Source organism: Tachysurus fulvidraco, chromosome 1 (genome assembly GCF_022655615.1).
Source record: "Tachysurus fulvidraco isolate hzauxx_2018 chromosome 1, HZAU_PFXX_2.0, whole genome shotgun sequence".
NCBI lineage: Eukaryota > Metazoa > Chordata > Actinopteri > Siluriformes > Bagridae > Tachysurus > Tachysurus fulvidraco.
The window spans coordinates 20,825,435-20,845,234 of NC_062518.1; the positions used below are offsets into that span (position 1 = coordinate 20,825,435).

Here is a 19,800-nt window from a genome sequence, read left to right on the forward strand (position 1 = left end):
AAGTGTCCAGGATGTCCCTCACATTGTGCCCGGAATACTCATATAGCCAGCAGGTTGCCTGAAGCTCTGCACAGGATAAGCAGTATGTCAACATGAATAATGGGCTGCATAGAGTTTTGTAGCTCTAAAATGTCCATAATGTGTAATTGTGTGTGCGAGTGTGCTCTGCTATGGATTGTTACCCCATTCAGGGTCTCCCCTGACTTGTTCCACTGCTCCTGAGTCCCCTGACGGAGGCTCAATATTCGCTTGATCCATTGTAATACAAGCAGTATAAAAAGTGGATATGTATGCATTTGTAAGTGTGGGATATTTCTTGACAAATATTGCAGGGTAGATTTGTATATTTTTATATAACAGTATCTTAATTCTGTATGCAGGTTGGATATCAGGACTAATTATTACTAATTGTGTTTACCAATGCAGCAGGCCTGTGATGTTATCTCTCTTAAACACAATATGTGAGTTTTGAACTTGGAGGGTTTTTTTTTTTCATCTTTTCTCCTCTGGTCTGACTCTCCAGCAGTTTAGGTATCATTCATACACTGATAATCTTTGTTAAAATTTTTGAATCAGTTTTTGTCTGTGATATAGGGACCGGGTTGGACAGTTCTTATACCATGAATGTTTAACCCAAAGTATTTTGTAAGTTGTGATCTCAGGGCCCACAGACCTCCAGTGGTAGATTCTGAGGTTTATATATCATGGAAAAGGTGTAGTGTAGGCATGAAGGATTCGCCATTAAATAAATAAATAAATAAGCCACCTTGAACTTCCTGTAAGTGGGGCAGAAAATGGAAGCTTTAATTTCAACCAAATCCCAGAGGTGTCCTTCAGGGATTAGATTAATGAAATCTCTCAGCAAAGTACATGGGAGATCCTCTGTATCTGTAGCAAAAAAAAAAAGAACATAAACAGAGCGCTCTGTTTTTAGAGTGGAATTCGTGGTAGGGTCTAAAAGACTACCTTAAAGACATTGTAAAACAGCAATGGATAAATATGAAATACAAAACATTTTTTCCCCTTGTTGATCAGGACTTTGTCATCTCAAAGGGGCTTATTAAATGCCTTGGATTTAAGTCTTAGAATGTCATAAGCAGTATTCGGACGGGACTAGTTTTACGTGGGGACGTGGGGGGTAAAGTAATTATTACCAGAGCTTCTCGGTGATTTTAGTCCCGTCCAAATGCGCCATCTCGGTAATCATTACGGACAATGTCAGTAAAGATTACGGCGACTTTTACCTTCTGTAAAAAGGTCCGTAAAAATGACCTCAGGTAATACTAATCCCGTCCGAATAGACCCGCTGTAAATATGTACGGTAAAATTCCGTCATTTCCTGTTTAAAAGTTGTTTTTGGCGCGTTTTGCAAGCATGGAGGCGCTTGAAACAGGATGCAACGTCATATGCACATTACGACAAGGAGGTTACTGTGGTGCATAAAGCGAGTTACCCCTCCCACTTCTGCTAGTTTTACTGAGATGTCTTGTCCCGTCCGAATTGGCCAATTAATATTACAGACGTCCTGAGATAAAATTGCATTACTCCACGTCCCCACGTAAAACTAGTCCCGTCCGAATAGTGCTATAGACAAGCAGCAATGGCGAAAAATTTAAAGAATGGTTGAAAAAAGGATACTGAGACACACCCCATGAGGCAGGCCTAGGGGTCTGCAGAGAAGCACCTGATGTTTGGGCTTCCTACATACCTTGATTCAATGATTCTGCTGACTTTGAAGTGGTTGGAATGAAAAAAATTAAAGTCCTCCAAGGCAAAGGCCAAGATTCTCTCCTGGAAAAGAACGTAATGCTCCATTCAAGTGAGGGGGAAAGAATGGGAAAGAATTCATGAACCTGAATGAAGATCTGAGGAAACATCGTGTACCTGTTGGAATTTGTGACCGGGGATCAAGTAGTCTAGGGTGATCTATGCCTGTTGTTACCCTAAGTCTAACCAGGAAAAATGGAAGGAAAATGTATGAATGAATGTATTTCTAGAAATGGAAAACGAAACATTCACTATGTCCTTAGTTCTCTTCTCACATTTGTCAATGACCACTTCTCTTTCTCTTAGAGCCAGAGCTCTGACTGTGCAAAATCTTGTATGTCTTTAAATAAACAGGAATTTTAGACGGAAGTTTGCCAGAGTGTGTTGCCAATGAAATGATATGATTTGATCATTTGTCATAAAGCTAAGCAAATGTTTTTTTTTTTTTTTTTTGCTTGGTAGCTGCTAACCTTTCAAATTTCTCTTACGTCAATATTAGACAACTCCCTTTGTACCTGTTTGAGAAGTGGATGGAAGTGGATCTTCTTTGTTTGAACAGAGCGTTATCATGATTACATTTAAGATGTCAAGTGGAAGTGTTTCTGGGGGATTTTTAATGTTACGTAACAGCCCATGACTGTTGTCTATGGAAAAAAAATTTTTAATAATGGCGGTAGCTGGTTACCTAATCACCAATGTTGAGAAGGAAGTACTGTACAATCTTTTTCTCAGCCTTCAACACTAACCATCAACTAGGCCATGTCTGACTGATGAAGCTCCAATGTCAGTGTCAGGAGCTTGGACAGTCTCTTGCCACACCATCAGAGATATTTTCTCATTGTCCACCCTATTGATTCTATGTGTTCTATGCCCTTTTCTGTCCCATGATCTCGCCCTCTTACCTGTTCCTTGGTTACATTGATTGGTTGCCTTTTGTATGCCTTGTTCTTTTTCTTTTTGTGAGCCATTGTTGTCATGTGCGAGCCATAAGATGTTGCCATGTCCAGGTTATGTTTTGTTTATTAGACAAGGGACATGATTGGTTCCCGGCGCGAGATCTGAGCTGATTGGATGCGCATCATCGCATCCTCTCCCAGCTTCTTCCCTTGTTGTATCTCGCCACTCTCGTTCACACTGTCAACTGTGTCTCGCGTATTGTGTTCGAAATTAACTTTTCGTTAAGCCCTTACAATGCCTCCTAAGTGCCGTGCTCCTGCAAAAGATTCCTCTAGTGAGCCGAAGAGGAAGATGATGACCATCAGTGAAAAGGTCAAATTTTGGGCCAATCCTACTTCACGGATTTTCACCAATCGCGAGGGGTTCCGGTCCCCATTAACCGCAATAAACGAGGGACCACTGTATATCTCTTACTTATATCTATAAATAAATCTGTAATTGATATATTTTTTCACATAAACCAGAGGTGATGATGGCAATGATGTCAAAACCTTCAGTGTATTTCATCTAATGCATAGATACAGTATATACGTATTTTGTCCATGGTAGGATATATTCATCTCTTATTTGCGAAGGAATAATAACACATTGTAGGGTTAGGGTTAGGGTTACTCTTTAGGTTTCCATGTTTTCTTGCTAGCTCCAGATTGATGACTAGACTCTCTATAGACAACTTAAGTTTTACCTCATCAACCTTGTCAAGCCTCACATTGTGCCCAGACATGTTGCACTGGAAGAAATTAGGCGCCTTATGGTTCCAGAAAAAGGAATTAAGTCTATTGTGTGCTTCCAAATTTGTGGCAAGGGTTTGGACAAAAATCACAAGTGATGGTCAGGTGATCATATACTGTAGCATATTTCAAGTTCTCCTTTATTTCTCTGAAGATCAGTTTAGCTACAGAATGTCTTCATACATTTAAGCTTCTCGCTGTGATTCTCTCTATTAGTCAGCAGTCTGTCTCATTCACATTTCCACTTAATAAGCAAAAATTCAAATCTCATCATAGTTTCACAACACCGAGTGTTGAAGTAAAATAAATCAAGATTTTACTCATACACATTTCTGGGATCTCCTGGTCATTTTATTCTTTAGAAATGGAAGAACTTTGCTCTTAGTGGAGCCTGTAGGATGTTACATGTGGGTGTGTGAACTGTCTGGACGATTTGCAGATTAGCAAAAGCAAGTTTAATATTCTAGTAAGATTATCTTCTACTAATGCTGACCAGAGGGAACCAAGGAGCTCTGCTAATTTCTCCCTTCCTTCAATGTTGTTGCTACACCAATTTATTTCAAATTCATAGTGGTTTTAGCAGTAAATATTCTTGCAAAATGACCAAAAATGTCTTAACCTACACTTCTATCTCACTATAATAAGCAAACCGGAGGGAAGAGTGCTGAGGTAAAACTCCCCGAGAAAGAAGAAGGAAGGAACTTTAAGAGGAAATTACACTGAAACAGGAACATGTCCTTGGCTAACCCGGGCAACACTGGGCAAGCCAGGGAAAATCACTAGTCAGTTTTTGATTGATATATATAACACAGTGACATGGATAAATGAATTGACACAAAAGTTGCAAGTATAACGTGTCCATGATTAGCTGTGGTACAATTTTATGTCATACTTCATTTAAGCCTTTGTTCTCACCCATAACATTATCATTATGATGACCTCGAATTTGAAAAGACACAGGAGCTGGAATCTTATTAGCAAGTAGTAACAAATGACTTGTGCTCTTATCTCAAACATATCCTTTCTCTTACACATTGTCTGAGCAATCTTAAAATCACACAATTAAGATACCAGCTCTGTTTTTTTTTTCTTGTTTAGTCTAAATTTTATTAGAACGAAATTAACAAAGGGGCAAAGATTTATGGTAACATGGTGGAGGCAGGATTTTTATGTGAATTATAATAATGGTGAATGTGGACCAAATTGTCAATCAGTTTTAATGATTTTCACACAAAAGACAAAAAGAATAGATGAATTCTTTTTTTCTTTGTTTCATATCCAACTTGCATGCAGAAGTAAGATACTCTTGCATAAAATATCCCAAAAAATATCCAAAGCTATCATGGTTTCCTTGACAAGAAATATCCCATACTTAGAAATGTTTCCCATTATCTTTACATATAAATTTTCTGTATTGCTTGTCTTACGCAGGGTCATGGTGCCTATCTCACTGGTTTCAGGGGCAAGGGGATGAGGCAGGGGACACCCTGGACTGTGTGCTAATCCATAGCAGGACACACACACTCACAGACTATAGACAACTTAGAAATGCAAACTCTTAAACTGAATAGCACATTATTAATGTTAACATACTGTTTAGCCTACACAAGGAACCTGAAGGGTCTATCGGTGACACAGGGCACAAGGTGAAGGACACTCTGGACAGGGTGCCAACGCATTTTAGGGCACAATCACACTAATTTAAACACTTTAGAGGACAATTTGAGAAGGCATTCAGGCTGCAAGAAAAGGAAAAGAAACTGTAGAATCCGGAAGAACCCACAAAGCACAGAAAAAACCACCAACCCAACCAACTGACATGATGTGCTTGTTAAATCATGTAAACCTCTAGCTCGAACACTGTTCAGCAGGTATTGACGGTTTATATGGAGTACAAGATTTACAAGCTGTAATAAAAGAAATAATAATATATATGGACATTTATGTCAATTTGACACATGCCAATTTTCATCCCTATGAAGATGGTTCATGTTGGTGATTCACACTTGTCATGAATGGTTTTTAGTTTCCATTTGAAAGGAACCAGACATGACTAAATGCCCACTTCTTTTTTTCTGTAAGCACAGAGGTCAGATGGTTTGTAAATGGTCTGATGAATAAACCTTCACTTGTGTGAAAGACACCAGAGATGACCATGTGATCAGCTATGAGATCCAGTATCCGGTCATTGTCATTTACATACACTGCTTTGTAAATCATTCTTCATCCACATGAGGCTGAGGCATTGCCATATATTGGTAAAGCATTATTGCACACATCCTTTCTTTGTTCTGTTCTCATACCATGACTCTACTTTAGACAATTGGAAATGCCGCTGAGACAGTGTTCAAGCCATCATGCTTTCTGCTCATGATTTATCACAAACTAACCCTAACCCTAACCCTAACTCAGTTTTATTTGTTATAATTTAATTTTTATTTTAAGGGACATGGAATGAAATAAAAATACGGGCAAAAGTAAGACGACAAGGATTATTAAAAAAAAAAAAAAATCACCTGGTCTCAGGATGATAAGTACATGATAATGTAAGCGAATGTAGGCGAAAAATTATATAATGTCGATGAACTTCGCTTGCATCACTTGCATGCTAAGTCTTCAAAACGTTAGCTATTTTTTTTAATTGTTTATGCTATAAACATCTGGGCTAAACATCCTGTGACATGGATTAGTCAGACAAGCAAAACAAAGCCACCAAGGGCTATTCTGAATATTATGCTACCAACACCATGCTTCACTATAGGATATTCTATGGATGATAAGAAGTGTTGTAACCTAGTGAGCCAGCATTAATGTATTCAATGTTAGAGATTTAAGCACTTATGTACGTCACTCTGGATAAAGGCGTCTGAAAAAATGCTGTTGATGTAAACGTGTTGGGTTTAGACAGATCGTAGGTCAAAACATTTCAGTCTCATCGCAAGTTGAGCAAACAAGTCGCAAGTCAGCTGGTCTATGGAAATCTTAAGGAATCTGTAAAGCATATAAAGAAGTTAATGTAATGTAATGTTAATGTACATAATGTATGTTTCAAGTGAGGCAGCTGAACATGACGGTTCTAATAATCTACTGCATTTGTAGCAATCGCTAATTCAAAGGGATTTGTATGGCAGACGCTCCACAAAGTGAGCATTATGGAGCATTATCTCCACGGTGTCAGCACTTTGTAACAGTGAATGACTTCATCCTGGGGAAGTTTTCAAGACAGGAGAAGTTTGTACTTTCCTTTTACTTTTCAAAAATCTTTTTACCATTGAGAAAGAGAAGACCATTTTTAGCTGGTCTAATATAAAGTATACGAAACCAGAATTGTCTCGGGGACTTTCCACAATATTTGGCCTTTTAGTAAAGTTGCGTGGAAATGTTTTAATAAAATGTGGAAAAATAAATAAATAAAACATTCCGGATGGATTTCATTTATTTATCTATCTATCTATCTATCTATCTATCTATCTATCTATCTATCTATCTATCTATCTATCTATCTATCTATCTAATAAAATCAATACTGATTCTCAGAGAATCTGTACCGGATCATCTTTACCCATTGTCCTACAGAAAGGTACCAAAGAGCTTTAATGCTAAGCACAATTACCAAACAATAATTACTTCTTTTTGAAACACAATATTGCTCAGAAATCTTTGTCGTAGTCTTTTCGACATTGTCACAAAGATCACTTTACAGAAAAGAAGTAAAACGAAGGCAGTATAAAGTCTGTGAGCTTGACCTTGCACCATTAAATGTAGTTTTATTCCTCATTTTACAGACTACGGTTTCATCAGCAACATTTCAGCAAACCAATCATTCATTAAAAGGAAGGAAGATGCTACTGACTCAATCGGACTGGTGTTTCCTAAGAGAAGGCAGGAGACTGTCACATTTTACATGATGACCAAGAAAACCTTTTTCTTTTCTTTCAAAGTAAGAAAAGTGCTGTGGATAAGATTTGAGTTTTTACAAAGAGAAAGATTTCTGTGAAAGGATTTCCCAAAGGGGTTGAACTCATCATGCTTAGTCATGTGTATGGTCACTTCCCTTTTTTTTTTACTATTTAAGTACATAGCATGAAGTTCCACATCACTCACACGTTCAATCCGCTCTGCTTTTGTTGAGGACACATTGAGCTTTGAACCAAGAAATAACTGCAACATGAATTTCAGCCAGAAGATGCGAAGCCTCGCTGTCCTCACCATCTTTGTCTGTATTGCTAATACAGTAGCAAGTGAGTGATACTATTCGATTATTGAATATGATTCATAATATAGTGTAGTGCTGTAGACGGTATGATTGATTCATATGTTTAATTTTTTTTAATTCCTTTTTTTTTTCTCAGGTGAGAAAGAATCTGTGTGCTGCAAGGAGGTTTCCAGCAAAAAAATCACCTCGCTCATTACAGGATTCAAAATTCAAGCACCAAGACCTCCCTGTGTCAAAGCAGTCATGTAAGCCATTTTCATTAAGGCTTAAACGGACATACTATAAATATTGTTTTTTTTTTGCTATTCTTCTTATTGTGACTTATCGTTCCTGAAACTTGTCTCTCGCAGATTTTTCACACCCGAAGGTGCCGTATGCAGCCACTGGAAAGAGAACTGGGTTAAGAAGAAGGTCATAGAGCTCAGGAAACTTCAGGCCATTGAGTGAGTTCTTCAGTGCTTAATACTAATGCTTATTTCTGCATGCTTTTTTTTTATCCAAAATTGTTTGTTAATTGTTCATTTTTTTATGATCTTTCTCACAGAAGCCTGCAGATGAGCGCGACGACAACCACACCCCAGACGGCTAACTCCACTTACAGCTCCAATAGCACTTTAAACTCTTGAATAATATTTGGATTGAGAAATATATGATTTAATTTATTTTTTATTTGGTCGGTTTGGTTCTTTCATGAATTAGTTATTTATTTAAATTTATCCATTTAGAATAACCAATTGTATTTATTTGTTAGTTGTTGTTGTTGTTTTTTTTTTTTTAGCTCAAATGTAATTTTGTGACAAATTTAGTTATACTGCTTTAATTTATCGGTTTTAAAAATGTTGACGTTTATGTATAATTATTGGAATGGCAGTGTCAGATTTTCACTTCACTGCTAAACGAGGCAATGTTTGCTCATAAATAAAGAGTCTTATATTCCACAAATTGTGTTATTATTGTTACTTTTATTATTATTAACAATATTTATTATTATAGTTATTACTTAAATGACTAAGAGTTGCCAATTTGAATTTGAAGACAGATGAAGACAGATGCAAGTGAATGACATGGAAAACATACAAGAAACATGACGTGTTAAAAAACGCTGGTCATTAGATCACAATGTGACCTGCCAAAGCTGATGAGAAACATAGACCTGACCCTTGACATCTGCCATTTTTTATGGTGCTGTGCTTAAAGAGGAGATTTAAACAAGTCATTTCAGAAAGATTGGATTTACGACTTGAGTGCACATGAACACCAGCGCAAAGTCTTAATTAAGAGTGGATTTTCTCCGAGCTCAGACTTGTGAGCGTGTTAGTAGGAAAACATGCTGGAACCAAAAGATGCAACATCTAGCTGATTGCAAATTGGTTGAAATCAAATGTTTACTCGTCTCAGAAACTGAATTCAGTAGTTATCATGCGTTTGGGCAATAAGTAAGTAAGTAAGTAAGTAAGTAAGTAAGTAAATAAATAAATAAATAAATAAATAAATAAACTACATGATGGTGTTCTCTTATGGTAAGCTTTATTTATTTATTTATATACATTATTTATTCATTTTGAGTGCCAAATATACAATATCTTTTAGAATTATTCTCAAAAAGTTTTACCTTGGACTCGCCAGCCCATAATACTTCAAGAATGTCTAAAGATTTGGGGGTTCGATTCCCACCTTGTCTGTTTCTGGGATTTCCTCCTAGTATTCCAGTTTCCTCCCTAATTTAAAAAATATGTTGATCTGGGAATCTAATTTATTCATAGCATGTGAATGTGTATGCTGTTGTTCTATGAGATAAACCAACAGTCTATAGAGCATGTCCTTATGCCCCGTGTCCCCTGCCTTGTGCCCTGTGTCCCCTGGGATTAAAGTTGAGGTAATGGATGGATGGACAAAATGATGTCTTTCGGTTTGGTCTTGCTAACGAGTGATGCAATGCTAATCAACTCTGTAATCTGCCCAAGGCCACAGTTTTTCCTCGACATTGTACCTCATGTTCTCTTGAGCACTGCATCCTCCTCTATTTCTATTGTGCGATTACCTTTGCAAAGATGTCCCAGTTTTCTATAAACAGATATCACAGTGAGAAATCAACCACATTTTCTCCAACAACCACATGTAAATATTTATCTTGCTATCTGCTATACCAACTTCACACACACACGCTCTAGCGCATGTTAACCGCATTAAACACCCACAGATGGAGCAGATTTGTTAGAACTTTGGAAAGTTTAGCATTATGTAGGCAAGTATGCAGACAGCATGCAGGCTTTTCCAAATCTTATTGTCTGGCATGCATGACACTTACAAACCCGATTCCAAAAAAGTTAGGACACCGTGCAAATTGTGAATAAAAACAGAATGCAATGATGCAGAAGTTTGAAATGTCAATATTTTATTCGGAATACAACATAGATGACATATCAAATGTTCAAACTGAGAAAATGTATCATTTTAAGGGAAAAATAAGTTGATTTTAAATTTCATGGCATCAACACATCTCAAAAAAGTTGGGACAAGGCCATGTTTACCATTGTGTGGCATCCCGTCTTCTTTTTATAACAGTCTGCAAACGTCTGGGGACTGAGGAGACAAGTTGCTTTAAGTTTAGGAATAGGAATGTTGTCCCATTCTTGTCTAATACAAACTTCTAGTTGGTCTTCTTTGTTGCATCTCTCTCTTTATGATGTGCCAAATGTTTTCTATGGGTGAAAGATCTGGACTGCAGGGTTAGGGTTAGGGTTAGGGTCAGTAATTGGCCATTTCCGTACCCGGATCCTTCTTCTACGCAGCCATGATGTTATAATTGATGCAGTATGTGGTCTGGCATTGTCATGTTTGAAAATGCAAGGTCTTCCCTGAAAGAAACGACATCTTGATGGGAGCATATGTTCTTCTAGAACTTTGATATACTTTTCAGCATTGATGGTGGCTTTCCAGATGCGTAAGCTGCCCATGCCACATGCACTCATGCAACCCCATACCATCAGAGATGCAGTCCTTGTCCTTGTCCTCTTTAGTCCGGATGAGATGGCATCCCAGTTTTAAAAAGAAATTCAAATTTTGATTCGTCTGACCACAGAACAGTTTTCCACATTGCCACAGTCCATTTTAAATGAGCCTTGGCCCAGAGAAAACGGCTGTGCTTCTGGATCATGTTTAGATATGGCTTCTTTTTTGACCTGTAGAGATTTAGCCAGCAACGGCGAATGGCACTGTGGATTGTGTTCACCGACAATGTTTTCTAGAAGTATTCCTGAGCCCATGTTGTGATTTCCATTACAGAAGCGTTCCTGTATGTTATGCAGTGCCGTTTAAAGGCCCGAAGATCATGGGCATCCAGTATGGTTTTCCGGCCTTGACCCATATGCACAGAGATTGTTCCAGATTCTCTGAATCATTAGATTATATTATGCACTGTAGATGATGATAACTTTAAACTCTTTGCAATTTTTCTTTGAGAAACTCAGCATTGGGGGAATTGGTGATCCGCTGCCCATCTTTACTTCTGAGAGACACTGCCACTATGAGAGGCTCTTTTTATACCCAATCATGTTGCCAATTGACCTAATAATTAGCAAATTGGTCCTACAGCTGTTCCTTATATGTACATTTAACTTTTCTGGCCTCTTATTGTTACCTGTCCCAACTTTTTTGGAATGTGTAGCTCTCATAAAATCCAAAATGATCCAATATTTGGCATGACATTTCAAAATGTCTCACATTCAACATTTGATAGGTTATCTATATTCTATTGTGAATAAAATTTAAGCTTATGAGATTTGTAAATTATCGCATTCCTTTTTTTATTCACAATTTGTACGGTGTCCCGACTCTTTTGGAATCGGGTTTGTAAATCACATGCAGTTAAAGAGAGCGTTATAGCAGAGATCTCTGGAATTACAGGGAAAGAGAAGTGAGAGAAAACAACAACGTTTTTATGAATGAAAGACACCAAACGGCAAATCATCTGACCAAAGCCACATGTCAAAACTTTCCATTTTCCAGTAAAAGCCCTCTTTAGGGAACTTTTCTAGTAATTAAAACACAAGGTTGCATCACTTCGACAGCAATCGCTGACGGATCGAGAAAAAACTTCTCTATGACAAATTTAGGAGGGTGAACTCATCCGGAGGCACTGGTTTTGAGTTCCTTTTTCTATAGTATTTAAGATGATCACAAAGCAGGAAAAAATCCAGAACTCTCGCCTTCCTTTAGACCTTGCGCTCCTACCGGATTACCGTGCTTCTAAAGACGACTACTCCTCAGCCACAAGATGCGAAGTCTTGCCGTTGCCGTTTTCTTCTTCTGCATTGCCATCGCTCTAGCCAGTAAGTATTTCTCAAGCTGTTCCGGAACAGCCTAGCGATATACTGTACACTGGTTCAAACCTTATATACTTTTCCTTTTAGCCCAGAGAGAGTCTGTATGCTGCAGGGAAGTATCCACCAGCAAAATCACCGTTCCTATAACAGGATTCATGGTTCATCGAGCACGTCCGCCGTGTGTCAAAGCAGTCATGTAAGTACCCCTAAAAATTGTATGTTTTGTTAGTGTACGGAATTGTCTTGTGCATATCGACTCACCTTTGGTTCAATTCGTCTTCTTGCAGCTTTTTCACATCCGAAGGTGCCATATGCAGCCACTGGAGAGAGAGCTGGGTCATGCAGAAGGTCACAGAGCTCAGGAAACTTCAGGCCAGCGAGTAAGTCATTATAAAAAGCTTATAGATATACAGAAGTAATTGACCATATAAAAATACAAAATTTTTTAATATAGATATACATTTTTTGTACATTAGATCGACGTTCGTTATGAAGCTTTTGTAACTTCTGCTTCTGCAGAAAAAAAAGATAAAACACTCACACTTTATTTTCTGATTCTTTTTTTTCTTCCTCCTAGGAAAAACAGGAAGATGAACTCAACCACAACTGCACCACAGACGGCTGGATCCGCCTCAGTGAAACTTTAAGAAGATCTCTACATCAACTTTGCACTATTAGTTGCATGATTTCTTCCCACTGTGTCTTCACATGACTTGTTGTTTATCCCTTATTTATTTGTTAATATTTATTGCCTTCACTAAATAATATATAAAAGATGATTTCATTCCATTTTCATTATTAATATGAAAATAAAAAATCTGTTACACAAATATTTTGACACTAGAATTTTGACTCCAGAAGTGAAAAATACTTTAGCATGAAATAAAATGTATTAAGAATAACATTAAGTGTAATAAATCTGTTTAAAAAAAAAATCGTACCAAAGTCGTCTGTGTACTTTTTTCTACATGGTGAGTAAACAAATCGTGGAGGAACAACAAATATTTACATTACATTTACATTTACAACATTTGGCAGACGCCCTTATCCAGAGCGACGTACATGAGTGCTTAAATCTCTAATACTGAATACATTAATGCTGGTTCACAAGGTTACATACTTAAGATACCATGAGTTTAAAACATTTGTTCAAAGTTACAATGAAAAAAGTGTCAAAGGGTTTTTTTTTTTTGTTTTTTTTTTAAATGCAAAGGATAACGAAAGAAGTGCTAGTTGAAGTGCTTTCTGAATAAGTAGGTCTTCAACCGCCGCTTGAAAATAGCCAGTGACTCAGCTGTCCGGACCTCTATGGGAAGTTCATTCAGTCTTGTAGTATACTTGCCTCTTACCCTGAGAGATGGTGGAACCAGTTGAGCAGTGCTGGTAGATCGGAGGTTGCGGGGTGCAGTGCGAGGAATGATGAGGGCTTTGAGGTAAGAGGGAGCTGGTCCATTTTTGGCTTTGTAGGCCAGCATCAGTGTTTTGAATCGGATGCATGCAGCTACCGGAAGCCAGTGGAGGGATCGCAGCAGCGGGGTGGTATGTGAGAACTTTGGCAGGTTGAAAACAAGCCGGGCAGCTGCCTTTTGGATCATTTGCAGAGGACGGATTGCGAACTATCTGTAACTATGGCAAACTATCTGTAATTAAGCAAAATATATTTGATGTGATTGGTACAATCATTCCTATATATTTTAAAGCACTGGTATTGTTCTGAGAAGAACTGATAACTGAGATCTAGATTACTGACATTCTCACTTCTTGTATTAGCTAGCATACAGTATGATGCTAGCACATTATGCTAGAAATCTCCTATTTTCTAGTCTGCAAAACTCAGGATGTTGGGACAGGGCTTAGGATCTATAGGATTTAAGAATTATGTTTGGTTAAATTAAGTTTTGTAACCCAATAACGGAAGCCAAATTGTAGTTTAAACGATAGGAAAAGTTAAACTGAATAGCAGCTTTGACCCATTTTGTCAAACATTAATGAATAGAAACACATTCATAAGGTGAAGAAACACAATGTTCTGAATGGAACACTGGGAACGTGGGAGCCCAAAAATGTCTATATTACAGCTTACTGCATTGCCTCAAAACACTGATGCATATGTATCGATACACAGCTATCTCTGTTGAATAACCTCATTACCACACACTCTCCGATCCTCCCTTCAATCTTCCTTAATGGATGCATCATTCTTCTTTTTAATGGTTCTGCCAATACTGTATCAGCTTACGCAAGTCTAAGTGGTCTGAGAGTCATCATTATAATTGACCAAGGAAAATAATGCTAAGTTCTTCTAAACTCTCTTACCAGAAACAGATATAGTAGTAAGATTTGCAAGGGCAGAAGACCATGTCACACTCTGCCAACATGACTGTTTTAATGTCACCCAATCTTCTGTAAAGGCTTTTGGAGCATAGCTGTGAGGATCAGCCATAAGAGCAGTATTGAGGTCAGGCACTGCTGTGAGGCACTGCACTTCAGTTCACCCCAAATGTCTTCTGTGAAGTTTAGGTCAGGGGTCTGTACAGGCCACTTCTATTCTGTTAACAGTTAGACCTTACCAAGATTTTTTTTTACAGAAACATGCTGGAAACATTTTTTTGTAAAACCTGCTTACAGCTGGTTACCAGTTCCAGGGAGTAGTAACCAGCTGCAGCTTACTGTAACCAAGCTAATTATGTTTCCTTACTATGGTACTGTAACTTAGACAACCATCCCAGGTTCCTCCACGGTTGTCTAAAGCACTATTCGGACGGGATTAGTTTTACGTGGGGACGTGGGGGTAAAGTAATTATTACCAGTGCTTCTCAGTGATTTTAGTCCCGTCCGAATGTGCCGAAAATGTCAGTAAAGATTACGCCGACTTTTACCTTCTGTAAAAAGGTCCAGAAAAATTACCCCAGGTAATACTGATCCCGTCCGAATAGACCCGCTGTAAATATGTACGGTAAAATTCCGTCATTTCCAAGTAGTTTTTGGCACGTTTTGCAAGCATGGAGGTGCCAAGTTGTCTGTTTGCGCACGTGATAACAGGAAGCATCCATATTTTTAGTAACTCACTGTTGGCTTAGCACATGGTGAGTGGATGAGAAACCTCCAAAGACAGATCCATAAAAACTGACCTGAAGATGGAGACAGATGCTTCCAAAATTGTTAAAGTAAGTTATTTTTAATTAGTTGCTGTGATCGACTCATAAAAAAGTAAGCAACTTTACTGAATACATACATTAAATACTATACCCATATTATAGTAATTCAGTGACCTGCATTTAAACTAGTTTGGGGGAAAAGGTTTGGGAAAAAACACATACTTTATGGGTGTCATAGCCAGGGGTACACAAGCATGTGCTATATTAGAAATTTAGTTTAAATGTACATAACTACTTTTCTCACCTTTGTGCCAGAACAGAAAAGAGTCTTGCTGTAGACCTCCCTCTTACCCTGAGAGATGGTGGGACCAGTGGAGCAGTGCTGGTAGCTCTGAGGGAGAGAGAATTAGTGCAAGGAGTGATGAGGGCTTTGAGGTAAGAGGGAGCTGGTCCATTTTTGGCTTTGTAGGCAAGCACCAGTGTTTTGAATCTGATGTGTGCAGCTACCGGAAGCCAGTAGAGGAGCGCAGCAGTGGGGTGGTGTGTGAGAACTTAGGTTGAAAACAAGTCATGCAGCTGCATTTTGGATCATTTTCAGAAGACAAATTGCGTTCATAGATAGCAGTGAGTTGCACTAGTCCAGCCTTGAAATGACAAGAGACTAAACAAGTACCTGGGCAACCTGTGGGGACGAAAATGGCCGAATCCTTCTGATGTTCTACAGAAGAAATCAACATGTGCATGTCACATTTGCAACAAAGGAGGAAAAGGACAGTCGATTGTCCGTGGTTACTCCAAGGTTATGAGCCATGGCCGAAAGGGGAGATCAGATCGTTGTGGGGATGACCAGCAGTTCAGTTCTGCTGGGATTAGATTAGATTAGATTAGATTAGATTCAACTTTATTGTCATTGTGCAAGGTACATGTACAGAGCCAATGAAATGCAGTTAGCATCTAACCAGAAGTGCTTGGATGGCTTATTTACAAGTGGCGGTGTAATAAATAAGGGTATGAGGTTATACAGAAGGTGTAGTAATATGTACATATAACTGAATAAGGGTATATATAGTGTGGTTTTTGGGTGGTGCAAGGATGCATGATTTTAAAGTGGTGCAAAATTGTGCAAAACACAGAAGAAAAGTGACAGTGCAGTGGTGATTAAGGGTATATATAGTGTGGTTTTTGGGTGGTGCAAGGATGCATGATTTTAAAGTGGTGCAAAATTGTGCAAAACACAGAAGAAAAGTGACAGTGCAGTGGTGATTGTTAACACCATATCAGCTGTTCAGTGCAGAAACAGCCACGGGAAAGAACTAATGAGCTGTCATCCATGATATTAAGATTAAAAATCTTGATTTTATATTAGGTATATCTTATTGTATATTGGTCTATAGATGAATACCATAGACATAGATAGATGAGGACGATACAGATTCCTACAGTGTCTTCTAAACCAGGCAAGGACGATATGTGTTTATCTGATTTAATCAGTGTTTATTGTGAATGGTTAAAGATACAATTCAGTAAATTAAAAGGCAATATTATAGATAGATAGATAGATAGATAGATAGATAGATAGATAGATAGATAGATAGATAGATAGATGTTTTTTTTATTATAGCAAACTATTTCCTCAGATATTCATTTTATTTTGTAATTTGACAGCATCATATTGACAATACAAGTCTATACCGTGAAAAATGTAAAAACATTTGAAAAGGTTATCCTTTGAGATTATCGCATCAGTTTATCAATTATCTGCATAATATCTAAACAGCATATAAAAGTCTTATCAAATAGGCTTTTAGAAAGAAGACATAGACGCTTGAAGAGAAGTTCACGCGCTCGTGTTGGTATTCCAAGCCGGGGTATGGTTGACCTGGTTAGGAAGGTGCTTTGACATTTTTTTCATTTTAGTGCTGCAAAGAAATCAACAAGTTAGCGTCGCTCTGGGCAGGAAGTGCGTCCTGTTTACTTAAAACAGTTGACAGAGTGTAGTCAACTAAAGCCTTGTAAAACTGTGATGCTTTCTATATACAGTAGTAGAAGCTCAGTAAAGTCTGTTACCTCAGACGTTCCAAAACTTTCTTCACCCACTCATCCTCAGCGCTTGCACACACTTTCTTGTTGCGCTTTGTAAGGAATCTGGAAAAGAGCAAAACAATTATCTGCATATTGTATTAGTAAAGTAATAGAATAGTAATAGATTTGGTTCTATGTACAGTAGCTGCTCTCATACGTAAATGCTTTATAAAGGATGTGTAACCACATTGCATTGTGTGTAAAACTGGCAACAGTTTGTGGTGAGATGACTCACATGATGGCATCGATGCGGCACACCTCGCGGGAACTCTGCTCTGCAAAACCTTTGATCATTTTGAAATCCACCGGTGTGCGAGTGTACTTAATGCAGCATGCATGGTTCAGTGGCCCATCTAGAATTACACACACAAGGACATTATATTATTGTACAAGAACCAAAAAGTTTTTTATTAGTTTTTATTTTTTTTGGAAGAAAAATAACTGATCTAAAAAAATGACAAAAGATTGACATTTAAAAACAATATTATAAAAGCATAATTTAATATTGGAGTTTTATATAGTACATAAAATAGAAATATCTGATAATATCCATTTTTATATTATTATATTTTTAACTTTCACACGAACAGAAAATCACAAAAATGATTAGTGAAAATTTAAAAATTTTTAAAATTTGGCCAAAGAAAAAAAAAAAAAAATGGGTAACCAGAATCAAATTTAACCATTACATTAATTACATTAATGTGTAAAAAATTCGAAGTATTTTTTCGTCTTGTGATTTTCACACACACACAAACAGAATTTGTAATTCAGTCTTTGTTTAGATTGCTCATAATTGATATAATTTAATTGACATATATATATATATATATATATATATATATATATATATATATATATATATATATATATATATATATATATATTTCTTACGTACAGTTTTGCTAAGAAGTTATGAGAGGCCGACATAATTAAGACAATTAATCAATCAAACAGGGTTTAATGCTGAACTACAAAAAATATTTATTAAATATTAAATATTTACAACAACAACAACAATAATAATAATCATCATCATCATCATCATCTGTATATGAAGGATTTCAGTCATATTAGTCATGAAAGTGGATAAAAATGAACCTTAATGAAATTATCACCCTAATTATAAGTTATATAAGTATAATTCAATAAAAATTTGTTTTTTTTTTAAATCTTGTGAGCTTTGTTTTCCGGTCCAATTGTTCCTGAATCAGAGAGCAATGACATACGAGTAAGCGTGATCAATAAATTTAAAAATACTCACAAGCATCTGTTGTCAGACAGAGCATGCAAAGAAGCCAACATCCAGCGAAGACGATGGTCACCGTACCTTTCAGGAACATAATGGCGAGTGGTCTAGAGACATATGTGTTCTGCTGTCTTATATATTCCGCAAAAGGGAGATAACATACCATAAGTTTCTGTTTCCACCCACTTACAAACATAAAATGCACACACACACACACACACACACACACACACACACACACACACACACACACACCAATCAATCAAATGTGGGTATTTTTCAGAGGAAAGTGTGGTGACTGAAATTGGGACAACATCTTGAAGAAAAAGAGGACAGGAAAGCCAAAAAATATTTCCAAGATATGCTTACAATGCAAAAAAAACGAACCGCAGATGTTTTTTTTTTTTTTTTTTGTAGGGGTACGAGACAATCATTAAGTAAGTACATTGTATACAAAAAAAATGTGTATTTTTTAAATTCACTTACTTCAGTTACGGTCTTGTCATGGCCTCGGTTCAAGAACTCTCGAAAGCTAATTTTTTTGATGCCTCCCTCTTTTCCAAGCGTTAAAAAATTCTTCGTCGACTCTTCTTATTCTTACGCTACAGCAATCTTATGTTGTATTACCTAAAAGCCACTTTTTTTCGTTTTTCATTTCGTTAAAGAACAACACGTCTTAGTGTTGCAGGGTTATGTTGAAGTTAGTTAGTTTCTGTTAGCAGCTAATTTTTTTTTCTTTATCGAGCTCTTACTTTTTATTTTTATGCTCTTATTTTCCAGGGAAGTTAGTTAATTAAATTAATCCTGATTCAATATTAAGTGTCTAAACCTTTCTCTGTAAGTGTATACTGTATGACTAGCAAGTCTTGATTAGAAATGACCCGATTTTCAATGATTACCTGATTATAATGCAGTCTGACATTCTAGACATTTTAAAGCAGACTACAGAAGTAGAAGAAGAAGAAGAAGAAGACGAAGAAGGCGTATTCAGATAAACTTAAGTACACTGCTGTAAACATGTTGGTTTTTAGTTTGTGAATGCCTTTTCAAACCAGGTATTAAGGAGTAATGAATAGTCTTAAAGAAAGAAAGAAAGAAAGAAAGAAAGAAAGAAAGAAAGAAAGAAAGAAAGAAAGAAAGAAAGACAGAAAACTTCCCATCACCAATTTTCTGGAATCCCTATGACGTCGCTCAATGGTTCACTTAAGTGGGTTATTTTTACATACAGTAAGGTTAAGAAAAAGGTTTAAGGTTAAGTATACATATCTGCGATGTCACCGCACACTGTGTGTGTATGGAGGGAAATTTGTTATGTAATGTGCGCAGGCCTCATCTTTACCATGACCCATTTAGCGGTAAGAATGATTTTTCCCCC

The 19,800-nt window shown here is 37.2% G+C and overlaps 1 protein-coding gene across 1 annotated transcript; it reads right to left on the bottom strand.

Annotated features, from left to right (window-relative positions):
• Window positions 1-16,571: 16,571 nt before the first annotated feature.
• ccl20l (C-C motif chemokine 20-like) lies at window positions 16,572-18,575 on the bottom strand. Its single transcript, XM_027148556.2, has 4 exons — window positions 18,441-18,575; window positions 17,412-17,529; window positions 17,162-17,239; window positions 16,572-17,013 (listed from the first exon to the last, which is right to left on the bottom strand). Exons 1-4 carry the CDS (start codon window positions 18,517-18,519, stop codon window positions 16,932-16,934), a joined length of 357 nt encoding a protein of 118 aa, XP_027004357.1. The 5' UTR covers window positions 18,520-18,575; the 3' UTR covers window positions 16,572-16,931.
• Window positions 18,576-19,800: the final 1,225 nt, after the last annotated feature.